Below are 25,836 nucleotides of genomic sequence, written 5' to 3' on the forward strand. Positions count from 1 at the left end.
TGGAAAAGCCAGTCTGGGCCCCCACATGAAGCGAGAGGCGCCTGCCCTGCCCTAAGAAAGGCGCTGGCTTTCACCGGCCCGGCTGTATATTTATTTACCTTTTGGCTTTGGCACTTTGATGTTTTGTTGCAGACGGGAGCCTCCGATGACAGCAGCGACGATGATGAGGAATTTGTGGAAGTCCCCGCGAAGGAGGGCTACGAGCCCCACATTCCCGACCACCTTCGGAAGGAGTACGGTGAGTTTGCCCAGCTGCGAAGAGCTTCGGCCCCGCGTGTTGCTGCGACGGCAAAGTAAATAAGCAGCCGTTATGAGGTAATAAAGTGATCAGGCATACGGGTAATCTCTCTGATTGCTCCGAGGAAATCATTACATAGGTGGTGGAGTAAAGAAAAATAAATATTCTCTAGGAGGCAACTTGGGTCAGGGGCTGGCTTTATTTCCTCATGTTCCACTGTAGCTTTGAACCAAGAGCTAGGTGCAGCCGTGTGTGTGTGTGTTTGAGAGAGAGAGATGCTTGAAAAGGAATAGCTGTTTACTCAGGTGCATAATGCAGGATACGTATTTGTGGCTTGCAACTGCTGATTTTCACTTGATGGAACAGGACAGAGTTTGCTTCCAAGGATGCCGCTTAGCAGATCTAGCATTACACCGGGCTTCCGAAGCAACTGTTGTTTCTGCCTCAGCCACGATGCTGTGTAAAGATCATAAGAACAGAAGACGAAAGAGAGAGATTTGTATTTGAGTATTTTGGTCTTTTCCTTTTCTTTATTAATACACTCCTTCTTTATTAATACACCAGTATTTTGCAAATATTTTAGCCCTCATTATTTGCCAGGTTCTGTGAACATCTGTCAGGGTTATTTGGTTCAAAAACATATCAGTTCCCCAAAGCAAAGGAGTTAACTATTCTTTCCCTTCTTATCCTCAATCCCCCCCTCGAGCAACATGAGTTAAAATAGCCTTTTCCCCTTCATGCGTATCTCCAAATCCTAATCAGAGTGGAATCGCCATTAAGATGTGCACTCTCATTAATGATCCTTAAAATTCTATACCCTTTATTCTTTATCTAAAATTAACTGCCGTATATTTAAGCCAAATAACCTTTATCTCTTCAATCTTTGTTCTAACCATATAGCATCTGTGGAAAGCCCTTCTAGTGAACCGAATTGTACGGTTTAATTTTTGTTAACAATAAATCGTATCACTCAAGTTAAATGGGCTTTGTGGAGGACTGGATTTGATACAAGTTCTGAGGCCTAGCAGTGAAGGCCAGTAAAAGATGTATTTTGTTTCTGTGCTAAAAATTTCAGGAAACCAGTGAAGTGGGTTGATGGAAAGGGGAACGTTATCCTCTGCCAGGAGAGAGGAGGAAACAGTTTCTGCTCCCCCCTCCCTCAGCCCCCCACTCGCTTAACGTTTGTTGCAGCTGACCAAGAGCCCTGAGTCTTTGGAGCCAGCGAGGCTTTGCCCGCAACCCAACAATGCAAGGGGGTCTGCGAGTTGTGGTTCTGCTTGGAATCCGGAAAGGGGAAAGGCTCATTGCGTTCATAAGCCAACGGTGGTTTGTAATATACTGCTGGTAGACTAACCAGGGTTTGTGTAAGACATGGTGGTGCAAACAAATCGCAGCTTGTCTCTTCAAACTCTGTCTTCTTAATTATTTCTGGAACATTTTTGGCAAAGGAAAGTCCATGTTTAACACTGAGTGGTTGACTTAATGAGGTGTTGTTGTTTTTTTAAACACTTCCATTGGTTGCTTTTTAATAAATTCACTAATCAGTTATAATAAGATAAATTTCTGTACTGGCAAATCTTAAGGAGCCTTTATTTAAAAGACTTTTTATTCCCAAATTCAACACAGCCCAAAGTTTATTTTTTTAAAAAAACCATTCCATTTTGTGGAAGGCCTGGGTTAAAAACTCAATTTTTAAGCTGCTTTTCTGCCTGGAGGGATGCGGAGCGGCTTATGAAAAAGGGAAAACTTCTAGATTGCAAAAACAAATAGACAAAGAGAACACAAACACGAAATAGACAAAGGGAACACGAACAAATCCAGGCTGGTCGGGTCCTTCCATCAGACTGGTGCATCAGACTGGTTGTAGGCTGTGAGCTGTGGTCTGAGAGCCCTTTGTGTGTGCTCAAGGGTTCATGACTCTGGGCTAAATACCTGCAGGAAGAGGAGGGGAAAAGGTTAACCTGGGTGGACCTCAGCGGGTGCTAGCAAGCCAGCAGGATCTTCCTCATCCCTCCCCATCCCATAGGACAACTTAGGATCCTTGTTAAAAGAAAAACTATACTCGTTTTAATGCATCAGGGGAAAGGACGGGTTGGATCCTGTGGACATTCCACTGGTTTGAGAAGGGATGATCTTGTCTTACTCCCCTCGCGCATGGCTTTTGGCTGTGGGTCTCCCAGTAGTGCCTTTTGTCAGGTCACAAACAAGGAGGGGGAGAAAGATTCTCTTCTGCCAGCAGAGCATTGGGGATCCTGTGGAATTCCCCCCCCCCTAACAGTGGGCTCTTTCCACTGGTGCAGTGTTTTTGTTTTAGAGGAAAGCTCTGCTGGTAGTGGAGAAAAAATCCAGGCCAACCCTGTGTGCTTCAGCTGTAGCTGCAAACTAGAGGGAAACCCGCATTTAATTGTTTTCATTAAATTTTATACAGTCTGTGTAATAGGAACCCTTAAAGAGTCCAGAATTTTTTACTTATTCTCAGTCCTGCTGATTAATCAGGGGGAAATTTTAAGGTGTGATTAAAGCGTTCATTGATTAATGACACCAATTAATCAATTAAAGCTTGCAGCCCTGATTTAACTGTAAGGCTTAGTGCTTTCCATCTGACACAATCTTTGCTTTCATGCTGATTAGCGCATTTCTGTTCTTGGAGTGTTATCAAGACTCTGCCGGCCTTACCTGCTGTGCGCTGTGCCTGAGAGGAGAAGAAAACAGGAATCTGCTCAGCTTTATTTTTAGCAGATGCGGCATTTAAAAAAAATCAAGCCCATCCCCAAATCAATCAAATGCTTCTTCCCTGATAGTCTTTCTTGTCCCCTTTTGGCTTTGCCTTCATCGGTTAACTAAAAATAAAATTAATTTCAGACTTCGGCCTTGTTAAAAAAAATTAAACATAAAACAATCTATACCACATGTTTAATTGTTCTAAAATAATATATTGCTTATATTGAGTCGTCTGATTTGACCCTCATAATTAGATCTGACGTAAGATGCAGCCCCGCCACCGCTGATCAGAAAGTGGGTGAGGGCGGGTTTTGCCCATAGGTTGGCCACCCCTGGGCCATCGATTTTATTCCGGGTGGAGGAGCTTTCCATCCTTCCCGGTGCTGTTATCTCTAGAGTTACGTTTGAAGTAACAGGGTTGTTTAACAGTAGGGCAGTGTTAGAAAAAGGCACTTGTATCATTGTTTGGAAGGACTGTTACATAGAATGACGCTGACCTTATGTGCCAAGTGTAAAAAGCCATCCTAAGTAAAATGACAATTAACATCTGTGGGGCTGTCCCATACTTCAGCAATGGATGCTTTTCTTGGCGTGGTGAGCTCTCTGGCCTTTCTCCCTGGACTTCTTTAAACAGCTGGCTGCCCTGCCCAAACTCCTCTAAGGTCAGTGCTGGTGAGCCTGCACTGAGAGTTGGCTGGGCTCCTTGAAGTTGGCCGACTCCCGAGAAGACTCCTCCCAGGCCAGGCCCTGCTGCAACCTGACAGGCCCCTTCCCCCAGCTGTGGGGCTTGCTGGCACAGCGCCCCTTCGGTGGCGCTTGCAGTCTCCTGGGGTAAGTGCAGGGGTGGAGGCAGTGCCCCCAGACTCCTGCTTTCTCTTGCATTCAGGCACCACTACACAGTGATTTCCAGACAGAGGCTGCCATTTCCAGCCTAATGTGGCCAAGGTATCCCTTCTTTCCATTTAAATGCTAATTAAAGTAAATAAAAATTTGAATCTAATGCTAATATGGCTTTAATTAGAACATTGTAGTATTACGCTCATAGTTATTCGTATGCTTGTATAAAATGTTTAAACACAGTTTAGTTGCCCCCAGCTCTTCTGCACTTGCAATTGCAGTGTGAATGTTTCTAAATACTACTATAATAAAGGCCTACAAACGTACACCGCTGAAATGTGTAGAGCTGTTTAATTGTGGCATTTAGAAACTCTGCTTATTCTGAATCATGTATTCCGTTTATTATGGAGAATGAATGTCCATTTCGACTCTTTTGAGTTGCAAATATGTCGCCTTACCTCGAGTTGTTTGCACGACAAAGAAGATTGCACCAATATTTTAATTAATGTCACAGCTATATAAAGGGCAAGAAATTAGTTTTTGTACTGATCTGTTGGAAGGGAGATAGTCAATTTGACTTTGCATATGCAAGATGAAATGTAAATTTGTGAAAAGAATTTAGGTGATTAGGCAGCTGAAGTGTGAAGACATAACCCATTAGGGGTGTCATGCCAAATTAACATTACCAGGGTTTTTAATGACCTCTCATTTGTATAATCCTTATTTACACTTGCACCTGATCTCTGCAGGAGGACAGCCATTTTGCGCTCTCACACTCAGTCTCAATGTTCTCCCGAGAGAAGATGTGTATCCTGTAGCCCCTACCGCACACCACTCCATTCTGCCCTTATCTAAAGAAGGCTCATAGTTCATATTTAATCAGTGAGGCTGTGATTTTAATGAACCTGTTTGGTGGTTGGCATTTGGATTTAATATGGGGCTCCCAGTGTTGCTACTAAATCCAGAAAGTTCTGAAGCGAAACTGGAGGCCAGCACCGGCCCTTCTGCTGCTCGGTCACCAGCAGGATCGGAACTCTTCTCCTTGCCTCCTTGTGCCTGTCAGAGGTGAGCGCTGTCTTCCTAGGGTTCCCCGTTTCCCCTTCCCCATGACCCCTCCTACTCAAGTGTGAAGATCGGATGGCAGAAGGATTAAAGTGCTTTGGTGCCAGAGTCCTTGGCAGGAATTTTTGGGTTGGATCTGGAGCACATTCAACAATTAAAACATAAGTTACAGTTAAAATTTCTAATTCATAAAACTCTATTGGCACCCTTAAATTATTACAATAGCGGGTTGGGGGGTTCCCCGACAGAAGGGGGGAGTAGCAGAAGGGAAAAGCATAATCACTGTACAAAAATTTAACAAAATATAAACCAAGTAAATGGAGAGGGGGTGGGAGGCCGGCTAGATGGAAGACCGTCGCTGCCTTCAACCGTAGGCCTGGCAGAACATCTCAGTCTTACAGGCCCTGTGGACCTGCATCAGATCTCACAGGGCCCAGATCTTACTAAGGAGAGAGTTCCACCAGGCCGGAGCCAGAGCTGAAAAGGCTCTGGCTGAGGACAGACGGATGCTCTTTGGGCCAGGGATCACCAGTAAGTTGTCCCCAGCTGAACGCAGCGCCCTTTGAGGGGTCTATCGGGAGAGATGGTCCCACATGTTTAGCTTTCGAATAAACCAGTGGTGTTGGGGGTGTGCACTTGAGGGGCAGCAATGGAGAAGACTGCAGGAACACCACCTGCATCCACCGCTAGATGAAGCAGACGGACTCCTTTGCCTATAGGGCTGAGGGGAGGGTGTGGGGCAGGAGATCCAGCCGAGGGGGCACAATGTCCTTCCCCTGCTGGTGGGAGTTCTGCCGGACAGTGGCTGTTGTTGGTCCACACTGCTCATGCCTGCGACCTGGGGGGAGGAGCTGAATATTCAGAGCGCCAGGTAACAATGCACAGTGTGTTCCACTTAAGGGGCAGATATAAAGCAGAAGCTGTGTCTCCCTATCTGGGCAGGGGGCTGCAGGTGTCTCTCAAGGCTTGGCAGGGTCAGCTGAAAGGTATGCCTCTGGCTGGCTGAAACGTAAGAGGGTCAGAATCCTGGGAACATACCTAAAGAAGGAGAGGGGGAAATGGGCAGGCGTGTGTAGAGACAGTCTTAATTCCCTCCTTCACCTTCCTGCAGGAATTTAAACAGTATTAATTACATTGTTGGGCTGCCTGACCTTTTAGGGGAAATGCAGCTGATTAATCTCTGGGAAGGGCTTGATTAATGCTCTGGTGGCCCCGTTTTGGGAGAGCCCCTCTTCTCTCCAGGAAGGCTCCCCTTTACAGTGTGGTTAGATTAGCAAGGCCCCGTTCTTCCTGCTGGCTCCCAGTCTTTTGGGGCGCTCATGGCTAGAAAAACCTGTTCTTCCCCTGCACGGGGCCAGCAGCCAGGAGTTGATCCAATCTCTCAAAGTGGAGGTGGAGAGAGAAAGTCAAGGCCCAACAGCAGCAGTCTCTCCATCCTTGTTGGCCAAGTGAAAACCAGCAAAAACAAAGAACCAGGAGCTCTTCAAGGAAACTGAAAACTCAAGGCAATGCAGAATTGTGCAAACAATAAGTAGAACTACATTTGTACTAGTAGGAACTAATAGTAGAACTACTTTTATTGTTTTTTGCAAACAATAAGGGCATAAGGGAATGAAACTGTGTGCACAAGATCTGCACAGCTTAGGCTGATGGGCCACCATGTGCCACATCGCACATGGATGTGGAAATGTCGAGAGGTGTGAAAAACGGTTTGTGATCCGTTGTGGGCAGCTGCGTCTGTTCCCAGGGCGGGGTGGTGGTTGGTGGTACAGAAATGTCTGAAGGGCTGGTGTGAGCCTTTTGGAGGTGCCTACACCAGCCCCTCTGCACCCCACGCTTTATTGCTAGCACAGAACTTTTATTCTTCAGAAGTTTCTGTTCATATTATTTACATCGTCCATATAGTTTATATTCTAGCTCTGTAGGGTTTTTCCCCCCTTCTTTTCAATTAAGTGTATACTAATTCTAAGTAATGTTGTTCCTCCTAAATCCAAACGGCTGTGGAGACTTGTTCTCCTTATTTCTTTGAGTTTTCATTTAGGGGCTTTTATCTCTCCTTAATCCCACCATTTCTGTCAGGACATAATCTCTTTCTCAAATTTACATTTTAATTACAAGGCCAGCTGAGCTGGGGGAAATCAATAATGTCAGCATTGAGGAGCCCAGCTTCCTGCCGAAGGCCCGGCCTCTCTATTTCCTCCTATTGATCGATCTCTTTAATACTGTCTGTTTTATTGCTTCAGGCAAATGGGTGCCGGTTGGTCCATTTAAACAAACACGCAAGGTTTGGACACTTGTCTCAAAGCAAGTATTTAAAACAAATTTGAAGAAAGGTATTTTGAAGAGCAGGTGATAGTGTGTAAATTCGATACACGAATATCTTTGGAATATTTCTGCTCCTAAGATCGGTGCAGCAAAATTATATCTGATTATTTAAATGAAGAGGTTTCGCATTCATTGTAAGCAGTTTGTCGTGCCTGCCTTTTGAAAGGCTCGAAATGATCAGCAGCAAATGCTTCTTATAACACTTTGAAACTGTAGCTTTGTGACTTCAGTCGCAGTTGTCGTGATTTATCTTGATGTTCTACAGCTTTGCTCACAAAATCGTAGAATGCCAAAGTGTGAGGTTTAGGAAGTGGATCATAACACATTCTAAATGTACATGTGATTAATAACTAGGAATCTGTGGCAACATGGTCGCCCAAATGAATGTTCTGGACTAATATTTCACTTGCAATACGCTCCTCGTTGAAGGCTTAGAATTCTGCTTGGGGCTCTACCTGTGAATCAAGTGACCTGACCCAGTTGGTTGCCGTGTAGTGCAAAGGACCATAAGTTCTCCTTCGTGTGTGCTTTTCCTGTGAATTGATCTATGGTCTGTCAGGTGGCTGATTTAATTTTACTCCTCATCACAGCTTTGTTTACAGTTTCCCCCCCTCCTCTGTAGAGTAGTTTAACCAAATGTTGAAAATTGCATCCGTGTGATCAGATCCTGGCCACCCAATAACTTGGGCCTGAGCGAAGAGAGTTCTGCTTACTTCTGGCTTTCTCTTACCAACTGGAAGAGTCAAGCCAAAAAGTTCCGTGACCTGTTGCTTCTCCCCTCTTCCCATTTTTCCTAGCACAAGAAACATTTAAAGCCCTATTTTATGATGGAGGGAGAGAATATAATTTTTTTTTTTGTAAGCCCTCTCTTTGGGCAGAACTAAACATTGTCAAGCAAACGTGCTTTCCACACCCTGTCTTTGCCTCTCAAGATTATTTTGGGGCAGTGGCATTTGCAGAGGGCATATTGGTGGGCAGGATGGGGTACATAATCTTCTCCACCAGTGGAGGAAAGTATCCTTACTGTGGGTTAGATTTCCCACTTGCTCTGCAGGCGAGGTATATGCAAACGGTTTATTTGTTCATATCATTTATAGTCTGTCTTTCTCACTGAGACCCAAAGCAGATTACACCATGTAAGTCAATGCGATCGGCAGGATGGGGCGTTCAGTAAGCCATAATTGAACACATGACGCTGCCTTCTACTGAACCAGACCCTTGGTCCATCAAAGTCAGTCTTGTCTACTCAGACCAACAGCAGCTCTCCAGGGTCTCGGGCAGAGGTCTTTCACACCAATCTGCCTAGTCCCTTTAACTGGAGTTGCTGGGGATTGAACCCAGGACCTTCTGCATGCCAAGCAGATGCTCTACCACTGAGCCACAGCCCCTCTCCTAAATTACCAGCACAGGCTTCCCTATCCAGTTGAAGATGGTCTCCCAGACGCCACTGCCGGCACTGGCTGCTCTCCAGCTGGTTCGGCTTCCCCAATTACTCTTCTTCTTGCTGGTATGCCGAAAGCTCTTCAAGAAATCAGCTGCCCTTTCTGCTGCCTGGTACCTGGTTTCAGCCGGCTGGCAGAATGGGACCTAGCTGGAGATTCTCAGACAAAATTTAATGTCATTCATTTTCTTGAGCAAGCTAAAATGAGTAGCACATCAGCATTTCAGTTAAATTAGTATTTTTCAGCTAACTGTAGCTGGGCCAGAATTTCTCCATCAATGAGTATTGCTGTACAAACTAGCTGTTTTTCTCCTTTAGAGACGCCGTTTTGTTTCACACGTTATGCGGCTTCAGAAAGGATGTTTGCCACCACCTTTGCTTTTCTCGTTGTAGGCCTGGAGCCCGTTTCACCTCCGAAAGCCTCAGGAACAGAGACGGCAGCAGAGAGAGAAGCCAAACAAAATGAAGAAGAGCTGGATCCCACATGTGCTGCCGCAACGTGGAAAATTGTCCGTGATAAATTACAGAGGGTGCAGCCTCCAAATACCAGGTTATAATTACTTATATTGGTGCGAGGAAGTTTATTCTTATCCTTGATCCCAAGCGCTGCTTTGAAATATTTTAGAATCAAGAGAGGCTGGCTCTTAAGATCTGTGGAGTATAAATCATCTTGCTTTCTTTCTTCAGAGAGAGAGAGAATATGTGCTTTACTCGGATTATTGAAAGGGCAAAGGATGTGCTTTCAGTTTTTGGCAAAACAAAAATATTCTTTGCAGCACCATGTTCAATAACATTAATGCGCTTGTGAATTTTTCGGAAAAATTCATTGAGCAGCAGTGTTTGTGAAAACAAAAGCTAATGTTTCTGATTTTTTTAAAACGAACGATTAAGTTTAGTGTTTTTATCTATATTCTGAGAAGATCGTTAAAGTACACATGTAATTTTATGTCTCCCTTATAAGGGAGAGGAAGCTATTCATATGATATTGGCATCACAGAATTCTACTTTTAAATGTAACTTTCACTACAGTCAATTGGTATTTTAAAGAATTAATTGGAAATGAGATAATCAGAATAATACCCTACTACACATATGGACCAATGCAGAAATTGGGAAAGCACAACAGTATTTACGGTATATAGTCAAGGTAGTTTTCAAATCACATTGTGCCAATAATGCAGTTAACCAGCAAGGCAGAGAACTGACACCATCTATAAACACTCAGGGGAAAAAATCAATTAATTGAAGGGGATTTAACTGTCCCAACTACCCTAACATATCCCAGTATGGTCTTAAACCATGTCAAACAGGAACGAATTGTCAAGGTGGGTTTTGCAGGAATTCTGCTTCCGTTTTTACTTCTGGTTTATTAATTACTGCATAACATTCCGAAAGCAGCTGGCTGTTCCCAGCAAAAGCAGATGGCCTGCCACTAATTCTTGAGGTATGCGTTGACCTCTTGCCTGTGGAAATCTAAGAGATCATAAAGCAAGATTAAGTAATCTCTGTTCAGGAGATCTGTGCCAGTTTATTGGTGGCTTTCCCTTTACTCTTGAAAGACTTGCCATGCCATCCTAAGCAAAGTTACACCCTTCTCTGTAGGGTTGCTAGCCTCCAGGTGGCCAGCTTTCCAGGTGAGATCTCCCAGAACTGCAACTGATCTCCATATGGAAGAGATCGGTTCTCCTGGAAAAAATGGCTGCGTTGGAAGGTAGACTCTATGGCATTATACCCTGCTGAGGTCCCTCCCCAAACCCTGCCCTCCCCAGGCTCCACCCCTAAATCTGCAGGAATTTCCCCACCCAGAGTTGGCCACCCCTCGTTCTCCAGGTGCCTCTGAGCCTTGGATGGTGCTACCAGAAGCAAATGTAAGTGCACTGGAAGTGACGTAGGATCAGCAGTGAGCTACTCTTAAAACAATATAGAAACATCCTTTGAGGAACGAAGGGTACCAGAGACAGGAAATAAGTTTGATGCGTTGTTTTCTAATTAGTTGTCTTTATTCTGCACATCTAGGAATTCTGAACTTGCAACTGCAGGGGAACAGAACAAAAAACGTGAAGAAGAGAAATCCAAGGCTCCAGTCATACCTTTTGGGTTAGATCTTGCCTACTGGGGGCAAGAAGAACCAGCTGCTGGCAAGATTCTTAAGTAAATAAATTCCAGATTTTCTTCTAACATTATCCCATTCTTTTTGCTTTCACTTGCATGCAGGTTTTTAAAAAAGCCAGCATATATACATAGAATCATAGAGTTGGAAGGGGCCATACAAGCCATCTAGTCCAACCCCCTGCTTAATGCAAGATCAGCCTAGAGCATTCCTGACAAGCGTTTGTCCATCCTCTGCTTAAAGACTGCCAGTGAGGGGGAGCCTCACCATCTCCCTAGGCAGCCGATTTCACTGTCGAACAACATCTTACTTTGAAAGTCCTAAATAGAATGGAAAGAAAGTGAGATTTTGTTTAGAGGAAGCATTTTATTTACAGAATATTGGGGATTTCAGGAATGGGGTCATTTTTCCATAGGTTGATAAGGAGTTTGCAATAGGAACGTCATTTTGCTCCTAGGCTTTCTGATGCAATAAATCTACAATCTCTTTCTCCCAGTATTCCTCCGTTGAGGATTCAAACACAGTCAGTGAACGCAGACTTTAAAGAGATCTCACTTCACTGCTGTTTTACCCACATATGTTTTTAGGTTTTTCCTTGATTCTCTTTCAGTGGAGGGAAATATTGGGGCATGGGTTACTCACTGGTAGGCAGGGCTAATTTAAATTGCCATGTCTCTTGCAGACCGGCCCGGCTACCCACCATTCCTAATTAGAGCGTCACTATCGCTATTGTTTTTGTAGTTGTTGTTGTTTTGCCATCTTCTGGGCGTGGAGCAGGGGGTGTGGTGGGGAGGTAGTTGTGAATTTCCTATGTTGTGCAGGGGGTTGGACCAGATGGCCCTGGTGGTCTTTTCCAATTCTATGATTCTGTCACCATGTAGGAGGTATGTAATGTAGCTTTTCTCAAGAAGTGTTAAGTGTGATATTGTACCTTTTGGAATGCAGGTATGATTCATGAGATATGTTGGTGCTCGAAGAACTGCATAATGTACATGGTTAGTAAACTCTGTTTTGTTCTGTAGATTTTCATCTCAGCATCGCTTTTGGGCGCCCAATGAGATGGAAGAAGAAGTGGAAAACGAAGACGTGGCAGGGATGCTGAAAAGCAGATGCATCACGTTTGCTGGCAAGTTTGAACCTGTGCAGCACCAATGCCGGGCCCCAATGCCCAACGGGGGCCTGTGTGGAAGGCAAGATAGAGTCAAGGTAGGTGCAGCCGGATTGCCCATTGAGAGATACGCTCTCATCGTAACTTTTGTTACAAGTCTTAATGGTGTGGTGTAGTGGCCAGAAGGTTAGACTTGGACCAGAGGGACCTGGGTTACAATCCCCATTCAGCCATGAAGTCTCCTTCGGCATGATCTCTGTCCTGAAATCTCACGAAATCTCACTAGGTGTTCTTGAGCCAGGCCATCTTTTTCAGCCTCACCTACCTCACAGGGTTACCGTTGAGAGGATTAAATGGGTGAGGGGAGAGCATTGTAAACTGCTTTGGATCCTCGCAGAGGAGAAAAGCAGATATAAAGGAACAAATAAGAGCAGGATTCAAATGTGGTACAGGAAAACTTTTAATATTCGAATTTTTAATATTCAAAGTAATATTCAAAGCTTTTAATATTACAATATTCAGCACATGTTAATGCACGCTCTCAGTATAAGAATCTCCTTTCTGGTTCACCTCGAACAGCCGTCAGATCAAGACCTCTGTGGCCCTGTCAAAGGTCCTGGCTAGCCGCTCTTCTTTGTCCCCTTCCTCCGGTCACACTCGCTCCACCTCAACCCTGCCTAGTACTTGGATGGGGGACCTCCAGGGAAGAAGACCAGGGTCGTGACGTGGAGGCAGGCAATGGCAAACCACATCCAAACATCACTTTGCCTTGAAAGCCCCACCAGGGGTCGACATAAGACAGCTGTGACTTGACAGCAAAAAAATTTTTTCACATCATTTAGCTTGTATTTATTTATTTCAAATATTTATGTCCTACCTTTGCACATTCAGGTCTTCAAGGTGGCTTACAAAGTTACTTCCCATGTCACTAGGAATGGGCTTCTGCACGTAGATCTTCCACACTGGAACAAAGCAAGAATCCCCTCGCCCAGTGCCTGATGGCCGTGCCAGAAGGGCGGTGTCCTCTCATCCAGTGCGGCAAAGGCCCAGAACAAACGGTCTCCAGAAGCCCTTCCCTGCAGCCCAGCCAGTTGGGAGCAGAGCGGGTAGTGATGGGGGTGGAGGGTCACACTGTTCTTCTTCCTGCACATCTGGCTTGGTGGCCGTTAGAATCCATTATCACCCCTGAAAATCACTTGGTTAGACCACGATGGGTGGCTGTGTTAAGTCTGTGTCCGTAGCAGTAGAAAAGAGCCAGAGTCCAGCAGCACCTTAAAGACTAAGAACATTTCTGGCAGGGGGTGGAGCTTTTGTGAGTCACAGCTCACTTCTTCAGGTATCTTCAGGTACTTCAGATCGATCAGACCAGAGTTCTCCATAAATTTATATAATTATTTCGCAAAAATATCACCACATCTTGAGGTGAATTGTAAATATTTGCTATGTATTTGAAAAAGCACTTATTCCATTTCATATCTGACAAAGGGAGCTTTTGAATCTCAAAACCCCAAAAATCTTGTTCATTTCTAAGGTGCTCCTGGACTTGTGTCCAGCCGTTGCGCTAATTCATTTCAGAGAATGATCTGCAGCTCTTCTTTGGGGTCTCTGTGCAGGCGCACACCACGGGGACCCTTGGGCCAGTTGGGAATCTTCCAGAGTGAAGCACTTGCCAGATGACTGTTTGCATATTCGGGTCTTCCTGATCCAAATCATTCAACATGGCAGCACATCCCAGATAAACCCGTTTAGTGTTGCTCTTAGTTAAACCTCACTTGTTAATAATGAGAGCATAAGGTGGAGTTAATTTCTGATTAAAAGTTCAAATGTGTCTGCTTTATCCCTAAGTGCCCTTTCCATGGAAAAATAATCCCACGGGATGAACTTGGAATTCCTGTTAATCCAGAGGACAGAGACAGGGAAGCAAAGAAGCAGTTTGAGGAAAAGGAAAAGCATCCAGGTTTGTATATCTCATGAAATAGAAATATGTGGTGGTGTTTTATTGGAATGAGGAAACCTTTCAGCTTCGTTACAAGCGTTGAAAGAATACTTCACTGAATGGGTCTACTAAGAAGGCAAACCTTGTGGTCTCTTGATTTAGTTTCAGCAGATCATAGATCACTCTTTCAAAGTGAGGCAGTCATCTCACGTATACTCAGAGTTGTTCTCTGGCTCAGGCGGCACATCCAAACCAGACAAGTTTCACCCTCCTCGCCTCTCCTCCCCAAATTATCTGCAGCTTGGTGGAAGTAAGCCAGCTGGCCGGGGGAGGGGGGCAAAGAGTCCCCTGCTTCCTTTGCCTGTTATGCTTGTCCCCCTCCTCCTGGTTCAGCCAGCGTGTGAGCTTTTGTGAGCCACAGCTCACTTCTTCAGGTAACGGTGACTAGGTGGCCATTCCTAAGTAGTTTGAACATGGGAAGTGAGATTTAACCCCCACCCCCTTCCTCCACAGGGCAGAGAAAGAAGGATAGATTTGTGTGTGTACGTGTGTGTGTGAAGTGTCATCAAGTCGCAGCTGACATATGGTGACCCCGTAGGGGTTTCAAGGCAAGAGAGGAACAGAGGTGGTTTTATCCGTTGCCTGCCTTCTGCGTAGCGACCCCCCGACTTCCTTGGTGGTCTCCCATCCAAGTCCTAACCAGGGCTGACCCTGCTTAGCTTCCGAGATCTGATGCGATCGGGCCAGTCTGGGCCATACAGGTTGAGGGCATAGTGTAGAGAGAGTGGGGCAAAAGTTGAAGTATCCTGCCCCCTCTTCTCCCTGTCCCGTTCCCTCTGGGACTTGGGGGGGGGGTTCCCCACTTGTACTTCATGTTTTCATGTCCCGCTGAATGGCAAAACAGTGCAGCGGTTCCGTTGCTAAAGATGAGTAATGATAAAAACTTCCCTTTTTGTTTCTTGACACTCAGTTGACAAACATCACGTCTTAGTGAAGCAGCTGCCGAGCGTGGCTTCAGGCATTCGCTTCTGAAATCATGAGGGATTGGACTGATTTGCTAATCTGCGGTGTTCATCCTGTTACAATAGTTCACACTGGGGAGCAAATTAAGTACCTATTTTTGTGTCAGCCCTGAAGAATGTGTGGTTTTCCAACCCTTAGTGACTTGTTAGCAAACAGGTATCAGGACAAGGTAGCAAAGGCAGCCCCTGGCCAGCCAGATGTGAAATAGTATCTCTTTACTAACTGCAGTATTGATTCTACCCGGCCGGTGCAGGCGGTGTAATTTTCTTTTCCCTGCTGCTAAACCAGTAACAATGTATGAAGAGCTTTAGAGGCCCGTCAGCGCTCAAAAAGGTTGCTCTTCCCTGGCACGCTATCGATTTTTCTCAAAGGCCTTTAAATTGCTCCTTCATTTTACTCAAATGCTCATTTCATCTCTACTGAACACCAGCGGGTTTTTTTTTGTGTTTAAACAATCGCGCCATTCACCGGGCTCCTAAACTGTGACGCCGTCTTATTTGCTGAAAGATAAACTGTTTAGACACTTTTTTGTTAATCTTAGATTAATCGTTCCTGTATCTGAATTGTGCAGCTTCAAAAAACAAACTCTCTGAAGTCTTCTGATCCATCTCTGCAGGGTGCATTTTGTTTTGCCCTCCTGGCCTTCCCTTGAATTCCTTGAGAGCTCATTTTTCCTCCCGCTTGCCACCTCGCTGAAGTTTTAATCTTTCTCTTATTGCCATAAATGAAACTAATAGGCTGGTTCTGTCCTGCCTGTTAGTTTCTTTAATCCTTTACTGGGGTCTTCTGTGTGAAGTAGCTTAATTCAGTCCTAGTTGAAAAGCTTGAGCCTAGTTTTCATTGCAGCCCGTGACTGTTAAAGCCATAATCAACACGTTAACAAGATACGTGCAAATCTTAATGCATCTTTAGGGCATTTTGCTGTTCCCACATGAAAAACTGGACACGGAAAATATCTCAGAGCTAACCAGCTTCCCTTCCTCTGTCCAGGAAGTCTGCTAAATGTCTGCGTTTGAGATGGATTGAAATCTTGGCAGTTTGGACTAGCTGGCAAGCCTGACTTTTTAGCTAACGGGAGGGGTCAATGAACCATAAGGGAGGTGAAGCACGGCAGGAAGGTAATGCAGGTCAGGGCCCTGTGAGTGACCAGAACATCAGTCCTTGCCCATTCGGGCATGAGCAGGAAAAGGATATTTTTCTAGCAACTTTAACACTTAAATAGCAAAGAGATTCTGAGAGCACCAGACTCAGGAAATTGCATATTTCATGTATTGATAAAGGCTGGCGACAAAGTGGAGAGGCCTACTTCAAAATCCAGTGTGAGACAGCTTGACCAAACTCAGAAAGGCAGTTAAAGACAGTGGTGCCCAGCCAAACATTCTAGAGTTGAAGTTAAATGTTTGTAATCAGCAGTTCGTGTTTTGCTTTGTTTTTGATCAGAGTGGCAAGATCCAGCATTCATGAGAGAAGTTGAAGCAGCCACAGGGGTTGACCTTGGATCTTCTCGGTATAGTGGAAAAGGAGGAAAAAAGACGGGGAAGAAAAAGAAATACCCAAACCTCACAGACCTGAAGCAACAAGAAAATACTTCTCGTTCCCGCCTTGGAAAGAAAATTTTTGATAAGTAAGAGGTGTTCTTGTATGTTATGCTTACACTATCATGCTTGGTAATTCAGTTTTAATCTATTGTCTTGCAGAGTCTGAGTGCCCATTTTTCAAGAGAGAATCTTCTGAAAACGAAATAGCTAAAATTACATTCGACATTCATTTTTATCTTTTTTATTTCTTTGCAGTGTGTGTAGCTAGATTTTCTAAGGTAAGGTAAAGGTCCCCTGTGCAAGCACCGGGTCATTCTTGACCCATGGGGTGATGTCACATCCCGACATTTTCTAGGCAGACTTTGTTTGCGGGGTGGTTTGCCAGTGCCTTCCCCAGTCATCTCCCCTTTACCCCCAGCAAGCTGGGTACTCATTTGACCGACCTCGGAAGGATGGAAGGCTGAGTCAACCTTGAGCTGGCTACCTGAAACCAACTTCCGTCAAGTTAGAACTCAGGTCGTGAGCAAAGCTTTGGACTGCATTACTGCAGCTTACCACTCTGTGCCATGGGGCTCCTGCTAGATTTTCTACTATACATATAATATACACGACAGCTAACAAAATTGAAAAATAGCAGCAATGTAGTGCAGAATACAGACAATAACATGAAGCAGTTTTAAGAAAAGAAAACCTCATACTATCCACAAGCAACTTACCACCTCCCAAGGAAGCCTGTTCCGCTGAGGAACCGCTCTAACTGTTAGAAAATTCTTCTTAATGTCTTTTTCTAACAGAGCGGCTCCTCAGTGGAACAGGCTTCCTCGGAAGGTGGTGGGTGCTCTTTCCCTGGAGGTTTTCAAGCAGAGGTTAGATGGCCATCTGTCAGCAAAGCTGACTCTATGACCTTAGGCAGATGATGAGAGGGAGGGCATCTTGGCCATCTTCTGGTCACTAGGGGTGTGGGAGGTAGTTGTGAATTTCCTGCATTGTGCAGGGGGTTGGACTAGGTGACCCTGGTGGTCCCTTCCAACACTTATGATTCTATGAAAAACAATAAAAGCTACCAAAAATAGCAGCATTCAAACTGTTCAACTTGTACCTGTTCACGCACCTCTTTGAACGAAAGTGTTCTTAACGTGATGCTGGAAGGCGAGGCATGGGAGGAGATGGTAAGCTGTCGGCGCCAGGGAGGGAGCTCCCCTCACTTGGGTCACGTACTGAAAAATGTCCGCCCGTCTGTCAATGTTGGTGCACTGAGCAGTCCTCCAGCAGAAGAACACTGGAGATCACGGGTGGGTTTTTGTGTTGTGAAATATGCAACAGGTATTAAGTGTCTTAATCACAGAGCTTCAAGAGAAGTGAAATTCTTGGTGGGATGTCTTGGAAGACGTGCCAAAACCGGCCATCACCTTTTCCCTGCATTGTGCAGGGGGTTGGACATGATGACCCTGGTGGTCCCTTCCAACTCTATGATTCTCCCTACACCTGGCTCACAGGAAAAACTGACGTCAGGTTTTCTGATGATGGAACTTATAGCTTTTCTTTTTCCAAGGTGGTTTGCAGTGAGCTTATAACAGGTTTTCTGCAACTATTAAGCCAAGAAAAGAAATCGTTGCAGTTCATTGACGTCCAGTTACGAGTAAGAATTGTCCAGTTTAGTCCTCTGTCTCCTGCTAGTCATTGGAGTCCTCATGTTTCTATACTGCCTCTGGCTACCATAGGTGCATGTCCCATGCTGCAATAAATTCCAGACCGGATTATTTATTTACCTAATTCATTTGTGCCCGGCCGTTCTCCCCAGCGGGGACCCAAAGCGGCTGACATCATTCTTCCGTCCTCCATTTTATTCCCACAGCAATCCTGTGAGGTAGGTAAGGCTGAGAGAGCGTGACTGACCAAGGTCACCCAGCAAGCTTCCGTGGCACGAGTGGGGATTCGAACCCTGGTCTCCCAGATAGTAGTCCAACATTCTTAACAACTCCACCGCACTGGCTCTCTAGGTTGCAAAGCTGGGCAGAAACTAACAAAATGAAATGTGTCAGAGACAAATGCAACTCTGCATTTTGGCAAAAAGATTTGGAAATATGCAAACAGGGCAGGGGTTACCTGGCTTGGCAACGGTAGATATGAAAAGGATGCCACGAAAGGGATGGGCCACATGCATTGGTAGCGGGGCACAGCTGCAAAAAAAGCCCGTGCAATTTGGGATAAATCAGCAGAGGCCTAGCAGCCTGGGCATTTCACTGTATTCCGCACTGGTCAGCCGTCCTCTGGCGTGCTGTGTTTAGTTCTGGCTGATGTCTGTAGCCTGGTCGTGAATGGGTGTGTGGGAGCTGAAGCATAGGGCCTCCTGGAGGGCAGATGGGAGCTGTGGGCACTGCCCGGCTGCGCCGTCACCTGTGCCAAGGGATACAGTGGGGTGCCTTCACCTGGAGCCTGTGTGACACGTGAGGCGTCTGATTGCAAGAGAAGTGTAACTCCTTGCAGAAGGCTCCGTGGTCACCCGTTCATGGACATGGGAGGAGTCTTCTGTGAGGAAGAGCCTTCAGTGTTTTGCTGGTCGTGCAAATCAGTTGCCTGAGGAGATACATAGGCAAACTAGGTTGTTATGTTACTGGGGTGAGGTTAAACGGCATCGTTTTCTAATAGATCAGCATCTACATTTCGGCTTGAATGTAAGAACACAAGAAAGGCCCTGCTGGATCAGACCAAGGCCCCTCAAGTCCAGCAGTCTGTTCACACAGTGGCAAACCAGGTGCCTCTAGGAAGCCCACAAACAAGACGACTGCAGGAGCATTGTCCTGCCTGTGTTCCACAGCACCTAATAGAATAGGCATGCTCCTCTGATCCTGGAGATAATAGGTCTGCATCATGACTAGCGTACATTTTGACTAGCATCCATGGATAGCCCTCTCTTCCACGAATATGTCCACTTCCCTCTTAAAGCCTTCCAGGTTGAAGATATTGGGCAGATATCTTGGTACATCTGAGAACAGTCACATGGGCAAGTTGCCACTGGACAAGCACTTGAGGGTCCCCCCAGGGCCGCTGGTCTGCTCAGACGCCTTCTGCCCAGAGCAAGCCCTGCACTGAAAGGCCTCCACTGAGCAGGAAGATGTCTGTCACCACTAGCTGCTGCCGTGGACGCACCGACAGCATGGAAGCTGCAGCCGCAGTGGCAACGGGACATCCGAGAAGGGCGTTCGCGCTTTGCAACAGTTCTGTGGCAACTGGCATCCCAGTCGCTGCCTGAAACCATCCTCCACGTGGAGGCCACGGGGCATAGACTGCCCTTGGTGGAAGAGGGGAAACATTGAACCAAGAAGCAAAAATCCTTCTGTTTCCACAAATATTCATCCTGGAATCATCTCAAAAGCCGAACAGGCTACTCTGAGGGATGTTCTTTGTTTAGAAATTGTGTTTCTCTCCTTTTCTTGCTGTAATGGTGGTTATGAGTAATGAAAACTCACACTGGTTTCCCCCCCTCGCAGAACAGCACATCGCCCATGACAATCTCTTATTATCTGTTCTTATTTTGAAGAGTCAATAAGCCGTAAAGTTCTAATAAGCAGAATTTCACATCAGCTTTAGAAAATAAATTTTAAAAGTTGTTTTAGTTTACTGTGCTTTTGTGCTAATGATTTTGAATGTGTGTCGGGGCCGGGCGTGGGAATCCAATCTGTCATATTTTAATAGGTTTCATAGTTTGCAGCACTAAACAAGATGATAACCTTGGCTTTATATAACAGGCCCAAATTACTTGAAATGTACAGGTGATAAACCCGGGCTCTAGTCTGCCAATAAAGTTAAGTGAAATTGCACACAGACCATCAGAGTGGGATCTCATTTCATTTACAGTATCTCACAAGCCAGGGGTGCGAATGTAGAAGCTACATGGAAGTGTCAAGGCCAGCCTGTTGTGCTAAAGACTCACTTTTCTCTGCCAATTAAATCACATTCCAGCTCCAGAGCCACGATCGCTGCGTGGCGGCTGCCCCTCCTGCCAGAGCTCTCCTTAAAGGGACGCTCTTGCTAATCTGCTAACGAGCTTATCTGTTGCAAGTGCTCAGTTTAAAAGCTGCCTTTAAGAAGTGTTCTCTGCCTCCAGATATCTTGGAAGTGGTTGGAGAGTGAAGTTGCTGTGACTTCAGAAGTAAAATCTGCTCACAGCCTCCCAGAGTGGCAGGCTCAGGAGAAGGCGGTCCTTTCTTAGTGTGGAGAGAGATCACTACGGGAAGCCGTGTTCATCTGCCTGTAGCAGTAGAAAAGTGCAAGAGTCCAGTGGCACCTTAAAGGCTGACAACATTTCTGGCAGGGTAGGAGCTTTCATGAGCCAACTGAAGATACATGAAGAAGTGAGTGGTGACTCATGAAAGCTCCTTCCCTGTCAGAAATTTTGTTAGCCTTTGAGGTGCCGCTGAATTCTTGTGCTTTTGTGTTTCTCTGTGTGGTCTCTTGTGCATCACACCGATGGGCTTTGCCTTTCTGCAGAGCAACAGTTTGAAAACTTCTGGAGGTCTCATTTAAGTGCAAAATCTTGTCCCCCCGTCCCCCCAGAAATGCAACTTCAGAGAGGCCCACAATGTGGACTCCTATGGGCACTGCCTGAAATTTGGTACGTTTTGTATGGTTTTAAATTGTAATTTGTAATCTTGCCTTGAGCTACAAGGAAAAGCAGGATACGGATGTTTTAATAAATTAATTAAAAGCGCTCGACTGGATGACAAAACAAGGAGCGCTTTTATTACTTGATGCCAGAACAGTATTTTCAGATATTTCAGAATGCAGATTGTCTTCAGGGGGTTGGTGCTAGAAGGCCATCGGAGAGTCCGCCAAGCACATGTTGGCAGAGCCTTTAGTACAACACACCGCCTCTGACTCCTTTTGCTTCTCGCGGTCCAAACCTCTGAATGCTAGCACTAGGAGCCAACCCCAAGGGTAGGTCTTGGCTCTACGCCTGGTGGTTTGTTGGCCCTCCAGGGCAGCTGATTGGACGCTGTGTGAGAGAGGATGCTGGGCTGGATGGATCCAGCAGGGCTTATCAAGCAAGAACCTGGTGAATGTGATCAAATACACAATCAAGAAACTAGCAAATGTGTGACTCATCATCTGAGAGGAAGTATTTCACAAAAGGCTTTTCCAGTTTTTCTGTTTCAAGCCTTTGTGGGAAGTACGTGTGTTGGGGGGATTTACTTAATTGATTCATTTCTATCCTGCCTAATCTCCTTGGACTCCCAAGTGTTGAACAGCCAAATGATGATTCAATATAAATGACTCTTGTAAGCTTGTTTTGGGATCCCCCCCCCCCCCCGGGAAGTTGTTTCTGTGAATGATCACATGGTGGGCTTTAGGTGGTTTTTACTTACAGGGATGCAGGAAGGCATGAATGCTCGAGTGGACGTGGCCCATACGAGCCCCCCAGCAGCCTCAGACAGGCTTCTTTCTCTGTGTTTGGGCCCCATTAAATCATTTGTTTTGTTTTTCAGCTGGAAATCATTACATGTGTTCAGCTCCTGTTTGTTTTTATTGCAGTGGCTCATTCCATTTTAATGTATAATACGTTTTCAGTTCACCAAGTTCAGGCCACTTATTGATGAGCAAAATGCTGTTTAACGTTGCCCTCTTGAGGTTCGTGTTCCTTACATTTCCGACAGCAGTGTTTAAAATTTCCCAAAGTAATTGTCTACAATGGATGGGGGTATAAAGGGTAGGGAGTGCGAGACCATTACACTTGGAGACCCACCATTTGTTTATTTCTGCTAATGAGCCCATTGCGGGATTAAAACTGTTTATATTGCTGTAGCTAATTTAGTTAACATAATGAATTAGTTCTGCTTCATCATCAGTGCAGTGTTGGAGGCTTGATTAGTAATTAATCATACTCCACTTCATTATTTTTGCTAACATATTCATAAATGTAGCCCACATTTGCATGAAGCATCCGTTTAGTGCTCTTATTTTCATCTTGTCTTTCTTTTCCTTGCAGATCAGCAATGAAACGGGTGGCGAAAGCGATGAATCGAATGGACCAAAGGAAGCACGAAAAGTTTGCGAACCAGTTTAATTATGCACTCAATTGAACTGTGATACCTGGCGAGGCCCTTGATGGTGCTGTGTCTCACTTCTTTAGACTAGTATTGTAATTAGTAATTATTAATTAGTTGTCATCAGCTATTTGATATTTAAATTACGAGTATAAATTTATAGAAAAGAATTCTGTATGCAACAAATGGATAACTCTTTGGACTTTGTATTAAACAGAAGTTTTATTACTGGTAAAAGGAGGCCTCCGTGCTCCTGTCATTGCACAAAATGTGCAAAACAGAACTGTTCAGGAGGGCATTCTCGAAGAGGGAGCAGAGCTGTGGTATATTAGGGGCAATGTGCTTTTTCTTCCAGCCACACTGTATTATGTTCTTCCAGGAATCTTTGCCGTTATCATAATTTGTAATCTGCTTGCTGATTGACATAATAGCTTTGTTTTACTAGGAATCTTTGCTATTCAAGTCTAATGTTGTTATTCAAATGATATCATATTTTATAATTGACTTACTGATTGAATAGTTATGTCGTAATAAGTCTGAAATCCTGGTGAGAAAGGTGAACTACAAATGAAAATAAATAAGTAAATATTCCAAGAAGAACACTTAGGGATTTTTACTTAACTGATAGCCTTTAACACAGGGGAGTCAAACATAAGGCCTGCGGGCTGGATCTGGTCCCTTAAGGGTTCTTATCTGGCCTGCAAGCCAGCCGAGGCAACCACCCCCTCCCAACCTCAATCTGGGCTAGCGAGGAATGGCCCTGTCAGTCCAAGTGCCATTTATGTCATATCCAGCCCTTGTAACAAATGAGTTCGACACCCCTGCTTTAATAGATTTCCAAAGCAGAAAGTGCTGGGGAGCCAGGAATTGCGCATGCTTCTTGTTTGTCATTTGACCATTGGTGATTGCAAGGAAAAGCTGCAACTCCAGTAGCAGTTGAGATACTTGCCATGCGAGTCATTCCATGCAACTTCCAATATTTGTTTGTGCTCAGTATATCCAAGTTGTACACCGTGGGTTCCCTGGCAACCAGCATCTCCATGATTAACATGCCAGGGCCAAGAGCACCAACCACTCAAATCACAGCCGTTATAGGAATTTTCCTCCCTTTGCCGACAAACTCCAGAGGCAGGTAGCAGGGCCGGGGAAGTTCTCCTTGTAATGGGCAGGATTCACACCATGGCTCAGTGGTTTCTATTGAGTCCCACACACTGTGCAGTGCGCCGATGCCGAGGCAACTCTGGAAGGTTGTAGAGCTCTAGCAAAGAAATAAGATTCTCGCTCCACCCCGAGAAAGAATTTGTCCCTCTGTGCATGCCAAAAGGAGAGAGGCAAGACCTGTCAAGAGACTAGGCCTTTTTTGGTAGTCTCTTGTCAAAATTCATGCAATGGTTCAGGCTGAAGGCTAGATAATCATGGAAGTTTTCTCTGTCAGAACTTGAGGTTGAGCTGACTGTTTTCAGAGGCAGAGAAGGAGATTGGAGGTTTTCCCAGGTGCTAGGCAGATCCTCCGGCCCAGTGGTGTCAAGGCCACCAGAGTAGACCTACGCATTCCATTTTGTTGGAGTCGGGACTTGCCTTTATTGGACCTGACACAGCTGTAGGGTATCTGGTCTAATTAGCAAACCCACCTGATTGGTTGAGTCATCTGGTTAGCAACACGAATCATTGGGCAGGTTACATCATTGACTGTACATTTGATTGGTCAATCAAAATCATGCCAACACAGGTTGTTGGGCATAAAGAACGATTCTTCAGTTTAGTTTCTGCCCTTAGTTGTTATTACAACTAGTTTCGGGACACCTTTTGATTCTAGGTGGGCCATGTTGGCTAGAGCATCTGTGTGACTTGGACTGTGAAACTCCGTTGGACTCAGCCTTGTAAAGGTAACATCTGGATTGAGAACCAATGCTTGTGAAAGTGCTTAGATCACAATGGTATCTGAAGAAGTGAGATGTGGCTCAAGAAAGCTCCTACCCTGCCAGAAATTTTGTTAGTCTTTAGGGTGCTACTGGACTCTTGCTCTTTTCTACTTAAAAGTGCTTAGATATATAGCTTTATTACTTTATCCTCACCATTCACTGGTCCTCTATTGTATATTCCGGCACAATGTTTTAATAAATCACTTTAAATGTATCTTGTGCTGTTCTTGGGTTTGGGGGCTTCAATCTGAATCCAGCTCTTCAGCCCATATTGGATACAGCTACCAGAGAAATTGTTTTCTGGAGCTCAGCTTGTGAGCACCCCACCTTGCAGGGATGACTTTCTTGTTCTTAGACCCGGGAGGGTCCCTCACTTCAGCTCATCTGGTTTGTCTTGACCAACCCGTCACCCTTAAGAAGAGCCTTGGCTTTCACGTCCTTTGGCAAGACCATCTTTTTGGACTACCACAGATCACTGTCCTGGCAGTAGATTCACCAAGAGGCCAGCAGCAGAGAAGAAGGACAGGTTGTGTAACTACACAGACAACCGCACAAAGAATACCAGGGACAAGCAAGCAAACTTAGCCTTTTCCCAAGAGGCTCTTTGGCTTCCTGGTACAGGGATACACCAGATTGTTAGGGAAATGAGCCCTACAGGAATCAGGACAACATTATGAACATAGTGCTATATGTTAATTTATTTGCTTGATTTATAACCCACTTATCTCTAATGGGGACCCAAAGTGACTTACAACGTTCGCATAGCAACCCTGTAAGGTAGGCGGGGCTGAGCATGTGCCCAAGGTCACCGGCAGGTTTCCGTGGCAGAGTGGGAATTCGATCCTGTGTCTTTCAGATCCTGGTCCAACAGTTTCAGCCAAGATTTGGATAGGAGTTCCAGATCTCCACCCCATCACAACTTTTTGTACATCCGTTCTGTGTGATCTGGATCTGTCCACAGCAACCTTACATGCCGGGACCCCACAGCATGTGCACCAGCTACTTCATAGAATCATAGAGTTGGAAGGGACCACCAGGGTCATCTAGTCCAACCCCCTGCACCATGCAGGAAATTCACAACTACTTCCGCCCCCCCACATCCCCAGGGACCCCTACTCCATGCCCAGAAGATGGCAAAAAAAAAACCCCTCCAGGATCCCTGGCCAATCTGACCATGAGGAAAATTGCTCCCTAAAGTGGCAATTGGCACTACCCTGGGTATGCAAGAAAGGGCCCCAAGAATCAAACACTGATGCAAACCTTCATGCCCTCCCTCTCATGATCTGCCTAAGGTCATAAAATCAGCATTGTTGACAGATGGCCATCTAGCCTCTGCTTAAAAACCTCCAGGGAAGGAGAGCTCACCACCTCCCGAGGAAGCCTGTTCCACTGAGGAACCGCTCTAACTGTTATAAAGTTCTTCCTTATGTCTAGACAGAAACTCTTTTGATTCAATTTCAACCCATTGGTTCTGGTACGACCTAGGGCAACAGAAAACAACACACCATTGTCTCTATGACAGCTCTTCAAG

General features: G+C 45.3%; 1 protein-coding gene and 1 non-coding gene across 2 annotated transcripts in view; one reads left to right on the forward strand and one right to left on the reverse strand.

Annotated features, from left to right (window-relative positions):
* Positions 1-22,447, forward strand: part of UVSSA (UV stimulated scaffold protein A) — a 40,951-nt gene extending 18,504 nt beyond the window's left edge. Inside the window, 7 exon segments of the mRNA XM_056862115.1 lie at positions 133-238; positions 9,018-9,174; positions 10,641-10,775; positions 11,757-11,940; positions 13,688-13,799; positions 16,242-16,425; positions 22,326-22,447. Coding sequence (XP_056718093.1) covers positions 133-238; positions 9,018-9,174; positions 10,641-10,775; positions 11,757-11,940; positions 13,688-13,799; positions 16,242-16,425; positions 22,326-22,419 — 972 coding nt within the window. The 3' untranslated portion in view covers positions 22,420-22,447.
* On the reverse strand, positions 8,500-8,571 carry TRNAA-GGC (transfer RNA alanine (anticodon GGC)). The gene has a single exon. It is a non-coding gene; the product is annotated as a tRNA-Ala (tRNA).
* Positions 22,448-25,836: the final 3,389 nt, after the last annotated feature.

Source organism: Euleptes europaea, chromosome 16 (genome assembly GCF_029931775.1).
Source record: "Euleptes europaea isolate rEulEur1 chromosome 16, rEulEur1.hap1, whole genome shotgun sequence".
Classification (NCBI taxonomy): domain Eukaryota; kingdom Metazoa; phylum Chordata; class Lepidosauria; order Squamata; family Sphaerodactylidae; genus Euleptes; species Euleptes europaea.